Below are 13,908 nucleotides of genomic sequence, written 5' to 3' on the forward strand. Positions count from 1 at the left end.
TCAGGCACAAGGCTGTGTGTGGAGTCTGTGTACTGTGTCACTGTGTGTAGGTCTGTTCTGTGTGTGGGTCTATGGGTGTGTGTCTGGGTGACATCCTGACTTCCGGGCTCTCTGGGATAGTAAGGCTTCCCCCCTTCCCCCCTGGAGCAGGGACCTAGTCCTTGGACTGGGGAAAAGCTGGGAGGATGGAGACAGACAGTGGGGACAGGAGCAAGGGTGCAGGAGGGGTCTGACTGCCTTGCAAGCAGTGCTGCATCTTGGAGAGGAAGGACAGGAGGAGAGCAAGGAGGGGGAGAGTGTGTGGGCACCCGGGAGGCTTCCTGGCGTGTGCAAAGGGAAGCCTGGTACACTCACCGTGGGTCTGGCCTGAGCAAGACAGCCGGCGGGAGCCTCATGCAGTTTCCTCTGCGGGAGCCCACGGGCCGAGGGTGGCTATCGGCACAGTCATGTCTCCCTTGGCGAGGAGGGCGGGGGAAGCCGGGGAACCTGGGGGGAAAGGAGCCTCAGGTCTGGACTCTTGTCTTCACTGCTGAGACCGTGACAGGGCGGGGGTGGCCCCACACCTGAGCAGTGTAGTTTGAGTCCCAGGACCTTCCTTGGGCTTAAGAGGGCAGCGTCTGTGCCAGTCATGGGGGCTCGGGACTCCCGCCCACACACCCAGGTGCCCTACCTGAGCGGAGCGGCTGGGCCGGGCACCTTCTCAGCAGAGCGCTCATCCGGGAAGCCCAAGGGTCTGGCTCGGAGCTCTGGGCTCAGACTGGGGGCTGCAGAGCCAAGGAAGAACAGTGGTCAGCCTGGCCCAGTGGTTGGCCATCTGCAGCAGCAGACTCCATGCCTGCTCCTTCCTCCTTGCCATGGCCTGAAATCCTACCCCCAAGCTGATGGTATTAAGAGGAGGGGCCTTGAGGTGACTTCTTAGCCTCCAGAACTGTGAGAGAGAAATGTCTGTTGTTCACAACCTACCCAGTCTGTGGTATCTTTGTTATAGCGGCCCAAACGGTCTAAGAGGCGCCTGCTTCTGGCGGCTCCGCACACACCAAGCCTTACCCACGCTGAGAGGCAGCCCAGGCCCAGCACTCGGGGGCAGGTTCCCCCTCCTGCATCCGGCCTCCTGGAAGACTGAATGCCGATGGGCTCAGGGAGGCTTAGCCTGGAGAAACTCAGGTCCCTTTGGGATTCTGGAAGGACAGCCTCAGGGAGATCCCAGGGGAACAGACACAGTGTAAGGAACAGAGCCAGGAACCCAGAGGGACTCCCAGGTGGGGCCCCTAAACGCTCTCTCCACACGGAGCCTGTCAGACCACAATGATGAAAAATTTCTGGTCCAAGGGGTGCTTTCTGTGTATTCCTCCTAGTAGTAGAGCTGGGCTTGGCCACTGTCTATAAGACAGCCCAAGGGAGGTGCGTTCAGAGCTGTTTGAAGACTACAAGGTTAGAAAAGGCCTCATGAGCAGAGCAGAGCACGGGGAAGCCCATGAAGATCCTTGAGGGAAGGGCTTAGCGGGGTCAGACTCCAAAGTAGGTGGAACAGAACCGGGAGGCTGTCAGGGCATCAAGCCTGGCTCTGCTTCTACTAATTAGCTATGTGATCTCTGGCAAGTTGCTTACCCTCTCTGGGCCTTAAATTGAGGGAAAAAAAGAATTCCCACTTACCTCTCAGGCATAGAGATAGTAGATGTGAAACTTCCAAGGACGCATCAAATGCCAGCAGCTTGGGGCCCAGGGAATCGATGCTCCTCACGCCCGCCCCGTTCCCCAGGCTTCCCCTGGAGCCTGCCTGCCGCGCTGCTCGGGGCTCCCTGCCAGCTCTCAGCCTGCCCTTCAGGTGGTGCTGCAGACGGTCTCCGCCGCAGGCAGCCTGCCCCCCAGTCACGAGCCCAGCTGTCTCCAGTGCGGAGGCCCCCTCAGCTGCCCTCGGGGGGCTGTGCCTGTCGAGTCAGCGTGTCTCCCCCGACATGGCCCTCACCTTAAGGGGAAAGTGTGTCTTCCATCTTGGTGATCCCTTGGCCTCTCGCGCTGGGCTCCTGCGAGGTCAAGGGTGGCCGTGGACGCCGTGTTCTGAGGAGAAATGAGCGGTAGCGCTTACCGTGGCTGTCTCTGCTCTTCCCTGTGGGTCCTTCCTTGTCCTCCGCCCTCCCACCCACTGCCTGGTACCTCAGCTGCCATCCGCTTGTCCTGGAGCAGGCTTGGGCAGCTGCCCCTCGAGGTCCCAGGGCAGCCGTCCCTGGGGCTCACGCCGGGCTGTGGAGAGAAGGCGTAAGGCCGCACCAGCCTTGCCAAAGCCTGACTGTGTGTCTCCAGAGGCTCCCAGGGAAAGGACTGGACTGGACCAAGGTGCCCACGGGGAAGAGGGAGCCAGGGGGTAAACTTCCAGGGAACCCAGGAAGAGGAGGATGAGGGGCCTACCCCAACCTGGGCGAGGACAGAAGCTGTGAAGTGGCCCCGGGGAGCCAGACTGTCCAGTTGCCGCGGTGGGCACCACAACTTGAGCGTGCCAGGCCCCGCTGCCCTCTGAGGCCTCGAGTGGCTCTGTGGAGGGCAGCTGCTGCGGAAGCAGTTTCTGGGCACTTCCCTGGCTCCTCCCAGGCAGGGGCTCCTGCGTAAGCTCCGAAAGTCCCAATGGCGGGGGCACCCTTTGCATCCTGAAAATGCAAGATGGGGCCCGGGAAATATGACCAGCTTAGAGGCCGGGTCCCCCTCTGGAAGGTGGGCGAGGCATCCGAACCTCCCCAACCTCCTCATCCCTGGTGACCCCGGGTCCCTGGTACTGCAGTGCTGGCTCGGGGTGGGGCTCCCTACCCTGACGGTCCCTGCCGCGCTCTCCAGGGAGACGGTGGTGGCGAAGGGTATGCGAGGCCCGACGGGGACACGTGGCTGCAGGGCCCCTGTCTCGGTCAGCTGTGCTCCAGGCCACCAGCTTCCCAAGGGCTCTGCTGGAGGGAGGTCAGCCCACTGCCACCTGTCCTGCCTTTCAGCCCCTTCACCTGCGGCTTCTGTTCCACCTTCGGGAGGGGAGCCAGGGGAGCCAGGCCAGGGCTCTGGGGGCTCCGTGCCCCAGCCTCTCCTCCCCACGTGCCTCCCACCCAGAGAGCCCTCGTGTCCTCACTGTTCTTCATCTTTTCCTGCTCCAGCTCAGGAGACTTCCCTCTCATCCCAGTGCACACGGCGCCCTAGCCTACCTGGAGGTGTGGGCGACAGGACATGACAGCCAGCAAGGGAAAGAATAGGGCTTTCCTGAGGGTCAGATGTGGGCTCAGTGCCTGGAGAGAGCCTGACTCTCGGGCTGAGACCAGGACCGCCCCCCCGATGGGCCCCCAGGCCCCTATCTCCCAGTGCACCCTCATTTCAACCTCCACTCACCCCTGCCTTCCTCTGCAGTTGGGCAAACTTCTCCTCCTGGGCAGCCAGCAGCTTTTCTAAGTCCTGGTGTCTGCAGAGCAGCCACTCCACATCTGACACGGAGCGCTGGGGAGAAGCAAGCCAGGGTGTGACCCAGCCCTCGGGGGTGCAGAGAGCCATTCCCTCACCCTCTGCAACCTGGCCCGGGGCCCAGGGCGCAGGGGAGCAGCAGGATCTGCCCTTGGCTGTAGCTGCCAGATGGTGCAGCCAGCTAAGGGGCAGGGCCTCAGCTCACCCTGCGGTTGCGGTCCAGCAGGAGGTCCTCCCGGCAGGCCAGCCAGGCCTCAGCCTGGCCCAGCCCCTGCTGCAGCTTCTGCAGACGTCAGCTCCCCTCACAGCGCTCCCGGTGCAGGGCCCAGGCCTCCCTGAGTGCCCGCGGCTGACCATCCAGCTCCTGCAGGCACTCTGTCATCTGGGGGGACGGGGTGCTGGGGGTGAGATGCTCAGGCAGAGCCACGGGGTGGGGCAGGGCTGGAGCGCCCAGCAGAGGTGTCGAGGGAAGACCGTGAGGCCTGGACCCTCCCCGTCTCGGCCCCCCTCTCTCCGCCCCCTGCCTGGCCTTCTGCTCCTGCTTAGAGGGTAACTGGGCTGTGTGCCCAGCTCAGCCCCAGACCCATCTCTGTGCTCATACCTCCAGGGATGTGAAGCGGCCGTTGTCCACCAGCTGCTGCCCTTCCTGCTGCACAGCCTGGGCTTGACGGCAGTGCCCCTTGATTTGTTGCCCCAGCTCCTCCAGCAGCTCCAGGAGCCGCTCCGTCCCAGACACATCCCCAGCCAGCTCCTCTGAGGACAGCAGCCCCTGCTTCTCCTGAGCCCATGCTCTGCGGGGCAGGGAGGGGAAGCTGCTGTCAGGGCCAGGAGGGCAGACTGGGGTGGGGGGCAGGGCATGAGCTGCATAGGGAGATGGGGACTATAGCTCTCCAAAGAGCTGGGGTGACCCCCGCCCTGCAGGGCAGAGCTGAGCCAACAGCCGGGGCAGGATGCCACCTACAGCAGTTCCCGACAGCGTCCAAGGAAGGCGTGGCCCTGGGCAGCCTCCTCCAGCTGCCGACCCTGCTCCTGGACCTTCACATTCAGGGTGGCCCAGGCCTCCTGCACCTCAGCCAGTTGCTTGGCCAGGCCCTCCTGAGCCACAGGGTGTAGCTGGCCCAGCTGGCAGGTCTCCATCTGCACCTGGGCCACCTCCTTTTCCGTCGCTGCCAGTTCCCTCTGCAGCCAGAACACAGGATCAGGCCTTACCCCCTGGCAACCCGATGCCTGCTCCTCTTCAGGGAGCACCCATCCTCTGAGAAGTCCACCTCCACAGCCTGGGCATGCAGGCCCTCCCTTCCCACCTCTGGGGTCCCCTTACCCAGGGGAGGAAGTCAGACGGGCAGCCCACGGGGCGTGGACCCTTCCTCCAGGCATCTGTGCTGTTGCTGCAGGGTCTGCAACGGTGCTGGGCTGCGGCCACAGGCACCTCTTGCCACCAGGGCCGCCTTCTCCTGCATCCAGCCCCGGAGCTCGGCTGCAACCTGCTCAAAGCCGCAGACCTCACGGGCCATGGCCAGGTTCTGAGAGAGCGGGGAGGGCCTGCTCCGGCCAGGGTCCTCTCTCCCTGGAGATGTAGCCTCCCGGGCCACTTCCTTTTAAACAAGGAGGTCCATGGGGCTTGGTGACTCGTTCATGACCACCGGGTACAGGAAATGTCCCAGATGTGGCAGCTGCTCTGTGAATGTGTGATGTTACTGATGACGGGGTAGGGCCCTGGGAGATTCTGTGAGGAGAGGGTCTTCAGTGCCCAACTCATGAGAGGGGCAGAGGTGGGGGCTTGGAAGCAGGTGGGAATGAGTCCACAGGAGGGAGGAGGTTGTTTTGGGGGCATCTGGCTGAGATGAAGAGGGTCGCCTCAGGAGCCTGCCTGCCCAGGACGCTCAGAGGCGGCATCTCTGGGCTGCAGGCTCTGTCAGGGGCTCGGGGACCTGGACTGCTTTTCTAGAAACTACCAGCTGTGGCTGAGAGTGAAGGTCGTGGAGAAGTGCTGAGAATGTCCTCAGCACACAGATCCACTCAGAGCATTTAGATGAGAAGAGTGAATGGCTGGAGCGATCTTGCCCAGTTAGTGGGTGTGGTGAAGGACAAGAGACCAACGGGGCCTGTGTCTTAATAAACCTGAAGCCTATGTTTGGAGGGGGCTTTGTGGTGGGTCAGGAGCTGGCCAGACATGCTTCCTGTTTCTCCCTGGAGGTGTGAGCTGCAACAGGGGGAAACCAAATCGGTGGAGAGACTCGGAGAGGGCTGGAGGTGGAAGACTTTGTGACTTTTGATCTGCTTGGCACTGGGAGTTGGAGGCAGCCACCTTGCTCCACACAGACACACAGACACACACACACGGCGGGGCTGCCTATCCCTGGCCCAGGCAGATTACACAGCTGTCCCAGCCCCTTGGCTGCCCCTGGCTGAGACTGGGGCACCTACCTGTGTGCGGGCTTTCACTGCCCGGTCCAGTCTGTCCCAAGCGGCCTCGATGTGACTCCGCTGTCCTTGAATCTGGGGAGAGCACCTGGGTGCTGCCCATTCCAAGGAGCCTGCCTGCTTCCACAGGGCCTGCACATTGGCCTGTCCCAGCCTCTGGACTTCCTTTCTGAAAGCATCGAACTTCTCTTCCAGCACCTGCAGGGTGTAGGGCCAGGGAGGTCACTCTGGAGGTGGCGTCCAGCAGCTCTCAAAGCTACTGAAGGGCTCGGCAGTATCTGCCACTTCTGACGTCCCTTGGCCCTGCCTCTAGGACCACGGGGATCCTCCCAGAGCCCCCCACTTCCTGTGTGGCCCCCTCCCCCTTCTCTGCCCTTGCGGGCCACTCAATCTACGCTCCTCCAGGTTTGCTCAGGAGTGACTCACCTTGACAGCCTCCAGGTCCTGCCTGTAGTCCTGGGACTTGGCAGTGGCCACCTTGCTGGCCAGCCAGGCGTCCAGGAGCAGGGCGTCCCGCTCCAGTTGGTGGAGCTGCAGCTGCTCCCAAAGGCCTTGCCCCCTGCCCTCCGCTCTCTGCAACAGCCCCGAGTGGGTGTCCCTCACCGCGAGCATCAGGGCGAGCAACTTGGGGCTACGGCAGGAAGGACAATCCGCCTGGGGCCCTTCCTCTCCAGGCTGGACCGGCCTCGTGCCTCTGTAGGGAGAGCCCCTCCCTGCTCCTCCCTATTTGGGCCTGGCTCCAACGCACGTTTCTGGGTTCTGCCCGCTCTCGAGGAGGACTGCTGTCTGCTGCAGCATCTGGATGCGCGTGCTGAACCCCTCCAGGTCTCTCCTGGTGGCCGCCAGCCACCACAGAAAGGCCTGCGTGGCCTCGGCACTCTGGCCCATATCCTCAATGTCCCGTTCTTGAACACAGCCCCGTTCTTCCAGCCAGGATTCTGCCTCTGGGAGCTGGGGTGACATAGAGGACAGGTTTCCCTGGGCGATGCCCTCCAGGGCTCCCAACTTTTGAGTTCATGGCCTCGAGATTTAGAGCAGTGAGTGGTTCTCAACTTGGCTGATGGGGATCACCTGAGAGTTTTCACAACTCGCTACGCCTGGCTCTCACCCCTTAAGATTCTGATTTGGTCTGGAATAGAGCTGAGTGTCAGCACTTCTTAAAAGTTCCAGGTGATACTGATGTGAATCACTGATTGAGAATCATTGGTTTAGAAAAAACAGCAAAACCAAACCGAACCAAACCCAGTGGGCTGTTTCCTGGGAAACATGCTGAAGGAAGATCTTGGGGGCAGGAGACAACTTAGTGGAGGTGACAGAAGATGCACAGAGAGCCCGGAGCCCCACCTGGGGGTTACCTTCCAGCCCTGCCTACCCTCTGGGTGTCCTCATGACCAACCCCCGCCCTTTCGTGCCCCATCACACCCCCTCACCTCCATCAGGAACTGCTGGGCCTCCTGGCCTGCTGCAGCCGCTGTCGCCTCTGCGCAGCCTCTGCCTGCAGGTGGCCCACGGCATCCTCCAGCTGCTGCGCCCGGGCAGCCGCGTCGCGGGCAGCAAAGCGCCCAGCCTGCACCAGCTCGTGCCCTGTGCCAACTGCTGCCCGGGTCAGAGCCTCTGGGCTGCTCATCTCAGTCTCCAGGTTCTGCAGAGTCGGAGGAAGACGGGGGATGCTCCTGGGTGCTCCTCGGGGGACCCAGAGTCGCGTCTCAAGCCCGGTGGGATCCCACAGCTGCCCCCAGAGAGAACCCTGCCCCTGTGACCAACAAAGAATCCAGGGAGAAGCTTCCAGCCCGAGGCGACTGATGACGGGACAGGGGGCACCCTGGTCATCAGGATCAGGGCCACACTATGACCCGCACACCACCTCACCTGCTCTGTGCCCCTCACCATGGGCAGGGAGGGCCCCGAGGAACCGAGCTGGGGGACAGAGGGGAGGGACGGCTTTACCGCTGAAGTAGCCGCTGGGCCTGCTCTTCCATGTCTTGGGCAAGGCAGTGGCCTTCCCGGACAAAGGCCTGTGCGTGCCTGGCCTGCCTGTCCAGCTCTCCCTGAGCCCCCAGGAGCTCGTCCAGTCCAGGCTGTTCTGGGCCCCCAATGGGGGCTCTCAGTTTGAGCACCACGGGCTCCAACCACTTCTCCAGTTCCTCCACGCTCTGCCGGAGACGCAGGGCCTGGGGTAGAATGTGAGGTGGGCACGAGGGGGAGAGTCTAGAGCTGCTCCCAGCACGCTCCAGGACCGCACAGCCTCACCTCATGGGCCTCCTGTAACTTGGCTGCCTTCCTCCGGCAGTTGGCCTGTAGCTCCTCCCAGAATTCTCTCAGCTCCTGTAGCCGCTCCTGCATGGTCTCTGAGAATGTGAGGCCATCCCGCAGCAGCCTCTGCCCCTCCTACAGCCACACATGGCACACACCTCGTGGACTCAGGACTGCTGGTGTCAGGGCACTCGTGTTGGCTCCAACCACCAGCCCCTCCAGCTGCAGAGTCTGTGTGCTAGCTGTGTGATCTTGGGCAAGTTCCTTAACCTCTCTGAGCTCATTTTCCTTATCCATGTAATGGAGATAATAATGGGTATTTTGTTTAAATGAGATCAAACATTTCAAATACTTAGCAGGGTACTTTATATCAGAGAAAAGCAGCCTGGGGTCAGGGCCTGCCCTTTGCAGGTGGAAGAGGGTAAATTTAAAAGGTGCTGTACTTTGACTCCTACACGCACAGGACTGCTGGCTACATACCCTGACTCTGTCCTCTGATGTCTTTCCAAGAGAGCTGCTAAAGCCATCACGCCAAAACACCATCTTTAAAATTCTTGAAAAGGCACTATTTTTGGAGAGGGTGCACAGGGAAGCCACTGCGTCTCACGGCCCTTTGGTGCTTAGCACGGCGTTTGAATGCAGAAAGCACTCGAAGGTCAGCCATCCACGGCTGTGATTCAGAGCCAGCTGCCAGGGCTCTGTGGGGTCACCCTCTGCTCTGGCCTGTAAGCCCATCCCTGGTCCCCAAGACCTCACCGTCTGCAACCTTTGCTAGTGGTGTGTACACTCGTGCCTTGCTCGGCCTGGAGATTCTGCAGCCGCCGCAACTGTGCCTGCAGCCCGGCTGGGTCCTGCCAGCCCTCTTCCAGGACCACCAGGTTCTTCTCCCTCAGCCATGCGGCCACCTGGGCACACCGGGAGGAACAGGCCCTGCTGCCTAGGGCTCTCCTTCACCCTAACCTCTGGGCTGCCCCAAGGAAGAGTGGCTTGTCTCGGGGGCAGCCCCTTCTCTCACCACAACCACTCCCCACACCGGCCAACATCGTAGAAACCCTGCAGCAAAGGCTGCAGCTGCCCGAGCTCCTCCAGCTGGCGGTGACGGGTCCTGGCTTGCTCCAGGAGTGCCTCTTTCCTGCCGGAAGGAGGGTGTCAGGGGCCTCAGGTCTGCTCACTGGGACCTGGAGCTGCTACGTGTGTGTGTGTGCCCACACATGCACACACAGGTGCATAGGTGTGCCCTTCCAGCCCAGGACAGCCTTTCTTGTGTATCAATATACCCTGAGTCTGTCTCCTCCTGCTGGGGCTGCCAAAGGGTGTGGAGGGCAGAGGAGATGCAGAGTCTTGATGGAATGAAAACAGCCCCCTGGAGGATACCAGAAGCCTGAGAGGGAGGGGGTCAAGACGGCACTGTCCTGGGGGACAGCCGGGCCTGCCAGGAACCACCTAAGGGGGCTGGAGGGGGGGCAGGGAGTGTTGACAGAGACCAGCAAACCAACATTTTCCATCTGTCAATCAAAGACCTCGGGTACCCAGGTGGGGTCCACCTGCAGGGAAGAGGAGGGGATGGCCGCCAGGGCACCAGCTCAGGAGCCACAAACACAGTGGGCCCTGGTGGTCTCTCTGGGAAGGACGGAGACCCCCACCAATCTGGAATCCAGCTTTTGGCCAAATCTGCCTTGATCTAAACGTCTGAGGGGCTGGACGAGGCAGCTGAACCAGATGGGCTTTTATGAGGAAAAAAGGCAGAGACTGGAGTCTCATAGCTGTGCCAGCTTCAGTTAAATGAGCATAAGAAATATGCTCCCTGCATGCAAACCCACTACGTGCCAGGCACCACACCGGGACATCAAGGATTCCTTTCTCATCCTGACCACAACCCTAAGAGGCAGGTATTTTTATCCCCCCACTGTAGACATGAGACTATGAGGAATCTGCCCTAAGTCCTGCTGTGAAAGGGCAGCGCAGGAACTCAGCGCTGTCTGGCTAACTGCTGTGCTCTGGTATTGCCATTTCATGAGGTCGTCTCTCTTTTGGTTTCTTAAACATGTGCTTCTTTTTAAAAGTCCCCTTTATCTCAGCTGAGTGACCATGTGCTGTTTGACTCCATAACAGGTTGACACACTGCAGGTTCAAGAGCGCTGGGGCCCTGGCATCTGAACTCAGCCCTTGGAAAAGCCTGGTGAGCCCAGGCTAAGGGATACAAGGGCAAGGGAAGAGCCTGATGCCTGTGCCAGCCCACCCATGGCTCCCACAGCCAGAGCCAGAGGTACCTCAGGAGCATGGCCTGGCACCGGCCCAGGGCACCCTGGGCCTCAGGCTGTCCACCCTGGTGCAGGCTGTGGGTGGAGGCTCCCAGCGTGCTGATCTTCTCCGCCTGTGCCTCCAGGTCTCGCTCATGCATCTTCTACTTCCACAGCAGCATTTCCACGTCAAGCAAGGAGTCCTGGGAAGTGATACTGTCTACAGGGATGCCCCTTCCCAGTCCCAAGCTATCTACTTTCCTACCGGACACATCCCCCCAATCCCTCAAGGCTGTATCTGGCTTTAGGGCAGCGATTCTCAACCAGGAAAGGCATGGGGGATAAGGGTCAAGTGTTAGGTTAGCAGGTGGAACTCCTCCACATAACAGGGACACCCTCTCCTCTGCACTCCCAGTAAGGCTACGTCAGCACAGGAAACGGCCCCTGATCATCCTCTGAGGACCCCCATGAGTCCGGCTTGCCTGCCACAGGGGTTGGGACAGTTGTGGGAAAAGCAAACCTCTGGGTGTAAGGAAGTGACGGGGGCAGAGGAGAGAAGGGTGTTGGGAAAAGGAGGCAAGAATGCGTCAAGGGCCACAGGCTCACCCTCTGAGCCCCCACAGAGGGCCCAGCCCCAGATGCATAAGAACTGCCAGCAATGGACGGGTAAGCCACCGCTCAGTGACCGACGGGCTTGAGGGTCGGGAGATGCCCTTGGCCTGGGGAGCTCTGGCAGCACTGGCTGGTTTGATCTCTAATGCAGCCCCGGCAAACACCCCCCCACTCCCGCTGCCCCGGCAAACACCCCCCCACTCCCGCTGCCCCGGCAAACGCCCCCCCACTCCCGCTGCCCCGGCAAACGCCCCCCCACTCCCGCTGCCCCGGCAAACGCCCGCCCACTCCCGCTGCCCCGGCAAACGCCCGCCCACTCCCGCTGCCCCGGCAAACGCCCGCCCACTCCCGCTGCCCCGGCAAACGCCCCCCCACTCCCGCTGCCCCGGCAAACGCCCCCCCACTCCCGCTGCCCCGGCAAACGCCCCCCCACTCCCGCTGCCCCGGCAAACGCCCCCCCACTCCCGCTGCCCCGGCAAACGCCCCCCCACTCCCGCTGCCCCGGCAAACGCCCCCCCACTCCCGCTGCCCCGGCAAACGCCCCCCCACTCCCGCTGCCCCGGCAAACGCCCCCCCACTCCCGCTGCCCCGGCAAACGCCCCCCCACTCCCGCAGCCCCGGCAAACGCCCCCCCACTCCCGCTGCCCCGGCAAACGCCCCCCCACTCCCGCTGCCCCGGCAAACGCCCCCCCACTCCCGCTGCCCCGGCAAACGCCCCCCCACTCCCGCTGCCCCGGCAAACGCCCCCCCACTCCCGCTGCCCCGGCAAACGCCCCCCCACTCCCGCTGCCCCGGCAAACACCCGCCCACTCCCGCTGCCCCGGCAAACACCCCCCCACTCCCGCTGCCCCGGCAAACACCCCCCCACTCCCGCTGCCCCGGCAAACACCCCCTCACTCCCGCTGCCCCGGCAAACACTCCCTCACTCCTGCTGCCCCGGCAAACACTCCCTCACTCCTGCGGGGCACCTACCCCCAGACCCTCACTGGCTGGGCAGGCTTCCAGGCTGCAGAGCCAACTTTCCACGTGCTCCACAGAGCTCAGAACCAGCTGTTAAGAAAAGGCAAGAGGAAGTGAGCAGAGGGTCCAGTCACTGCAGGTGGAGTGACCCTGTTGGTGGCCCAGTGGGAAACCATGGACCTGGGGCCTGGCTCAACAGGAGTCCACAGCAGGCAAGATTTGCCGTGGGTGAGCTGAGTGGTAGGTGGTGGGCGGTGAGTGGTGGGAAAAGCCCCTGGCACGGCAGCCTCTCTGGCTTTGGCTTTGACGAGGGGCAGTGGGTTTAGTACAGGCCCCAGGGATGGGGGCGGGATGGAGGCGGCTACCTGTAGCTCCAAGGCCTGATGCAGGTGGAGCTGGTGCTCCTGCCAGGCCCCTTCCAGGCTGTTCAGATCCTGGTCTAAACCAGCCGGGGCCTGGCGGGTGTCGGGGGTGGATGGGTGCCCGGCGGCAAGCAGTTGTTGCCCAGTGCTTCGGGCCAGGCTGATGCTGTCTGTTCGGGCATCCAGCTTGGCCTGTAAGAGGTCTGGGCTCAGATCCCAGAGTCTGAGGCTTTCTGAGTGGAAGGGAAGCGGCCCAGTGGGAGGGAGGAGAGGTGGGGAAGACAACTGAGGGGGTTAGAGGGAAGAGGAGAAAGGCAGAGGTAGCCGATGCAGAAAGAACCCAAGAGAAAAGTGGGATCACAGTAAGGGGGAAGCCAGAGAGGAGGCGAGATCCCAGGAAAGGCCTCAGGGTCTGGACCGCTCACCTTGCGATCCTGATGTTCCTGCAACATGCTCTGGACATCCGCGAGGCTGCTGGGGGTGCTCTCGGCGTCCATCTCAGCTCACAGCCTCTGGGCCCAGATCAGCAATTTCTGCAGCGTTGCCTGTCACTTCTGAGCTTGGTGCAAGGCATCCAGCGACTTCTTCCTGCCATAGGGTTCATCAGCTAGTCCTAGGGCCTCTGAGCCCCTTTCCCCCGCCAGTGCCTTCTGTCCCTGAATCCCCTCAGCCAAAGAAGGGCCCATGGGCTGGGAATTAATAGGGTGGCCATACAGATGGTTATTAGAAGGATGGAGAAAGACTCTTAGGGAAGGGTGGGGATTGAGACGCTGCAGGGGATGGGTCAGCGAGAGCAGTGAGGGAAAGAGGCCTGGGGGTTTGTACCGCTTCTGGGCCCCACTCTGGAGCTGCCACCAGCTGCCCATCATCGCCTGATGCTTGCGGCAAGGGTGTGGGCGGCCTCAGGGCTTCTCTGGCAGAAGCGGCCTACCTCATGCTCTACAGGCTGTGTGGGAAGCCAGGGTCAGCGGCTGGGGCAGGGAGGCAGGTGGTGCTCAGGGGAGCCCAGCCTGTGGTTGTACAGCTCAGTGGACCTGGCTGGCCCCCCGCCCCGCCACGTGCCTGCCCAGGGTCCCACGGAGGAGGTGCCCTGGGCCTGGGGCCACCTCTACACCCAGCTGCACACCTCCACCTGGGCCTGGATGAGGTCTATTTCCTGCTCCAACTCCTCGTGTTTCTGCCTCAGCCTCTGCATGCTCTCCAGATCTTTCCCACAGTCCAGGGCCTGGACCAGGGTGGCCTGGGGAGAAAGGGGGCGTTATTATCAGCCTTTTCTCCAGCTCCTCCCTCACTGCAGAGGGGTCGCTGGCCACAGGGTTTCTGTGTGGGAAGCAAGCACCCAGCCTGATTCCCTTCCCAGGGCCCTCCACGGGCTGGAGCAGGCCGCTGGCCCTGACCACAGGTCCCTTCCTTCTGTGAGGGAGGAAGGTTCCCAGGAGAGACTTAGGGCTGGAGTTTCGCTGGTGGTAGGAACCTCCACGGGCGTGCTGCTTCCACATGTGTGGTCTCACTTGACCCTCGTTCCTTTGCAGGGAACTGAGATGGGCTGGCCTGGGTGAGACAGGGACCAGAGGGGCAGTAAGAACAGAGCCCTCTGCACGCTCAGAACAGGGCGCCACGTGCTTCAC

At 62.1% G+C, this 13,908-nt stretch overlaps 1 protein-coding gene and 1 long non-coding RNA gene across 2 annotated transcripts in view; both read right to left on the bottom strand.

The window, feature by feature from the left end:
• Nucleotides 1-358: 358 nt before the first annotated feature.
• Nucleotides 359-2,503, bottom strand: LOC132488467 (uncharacterized). The gene is made up of 5 exons (XR_009531752.1): nucleotides 2,413-2,503; nucleotides 2,155-2,241; nucleotides 1,967-2,058; nucleotides 671-764; nucleotides 359-486 (listed from the first exon to the last, which is right to left on the bottom strand). It is a non-coding gene; the product is annotated as an uncharacterized LOC132488467 (long non-coding RNA).
• A 34-nt stretch (nucleotides 2,504-2,537) lies between these two features.
• SPTBN5 (spectrin beta, non-erythrocytic 5) overlaps nucleotides 2,538-13,908 on the bottom strand; it is a gene marked incomplete at its 3' end in the record, with an annotated part of 44,497 nt that continues 33,126 nt past the window's right edge. The window contains 23 exon segments of the mRNA XM_060096084.1: nucleotides 2,538-2,642; nucleotides 3,361-3,465; nucleotides 3,635-3,811; nucleotides 4,031-4,220; nucleotides 4,391-4,606; nucleotides 4,792-4,952; nucleotides 5,857-6,051; nucleotides 6,280-6,484; nucleotides 6,602-6,804; nucleotides 7,284-7,312; nucleotides 7,315-7,652; nucleotides 7,801-8,024; nucleotides 8,104-8,241; nucleotides 8,817-8,824; nucleotides 8,873-9,011; nucleotides 9,148-9,238; nucleotides 10,377-10,549; nucleotides 11,931-12,008; nucleotides 12,284-12,472; nucleotides 12,706-12,868; nucleotides 13,106-13,166; nucleotides 13,169-13,226; nucleotides 13,407-13,520. Of these exon segments, the coding sequence (XP_059952067.1) occupies nucleotides 2,538-2,642; nucleotides 3,361-3,465; nucleotides 3,635-3,811; nucleotides 4,031-4,220; nucleotides 4,391-4,606; nucleotides 4,792-4,952; nucleotides 5,857-6,051; nucleotides 6,280-6,484; nucleotides 6,602-6,804; nucleotides 7,284-7,312; nucleotides 7,315-7,652; nucleotides 7,801-8,024; nucleotides 8,104-8,241; nucleotides 8,817-8,824; nucleotides 8,873-9,011; nucleotides 9,148-9,238; nucleotides 10,377-10,549; nucleotides 11,931-12,008; nucleotides 12,284-12,472; nucleotides 12,706-12,868; nucleotides 13,106-13,166; nucleotides 13,169-13,226; nucleotides 13,407-13,520 (3,360 nt within the window).

The sequence above is a fragment of the Mesoplodon densirostris genome, chromosome 4 (assembly GCF_025265405.1).
Source record: "Mesoplodon densirostris isolate mMesDen1 chromosome 4, mMesDen1 primary haplotype, whole genome shotgun sequence".
Taxonomy (NCBI): domain Eukaryota; kingdom Metazoa; phylum Chordata; class Mammalia; order Artiodactyla; family Ziphiidae; genus Mesoplodon; species Mesoplodon densirostris.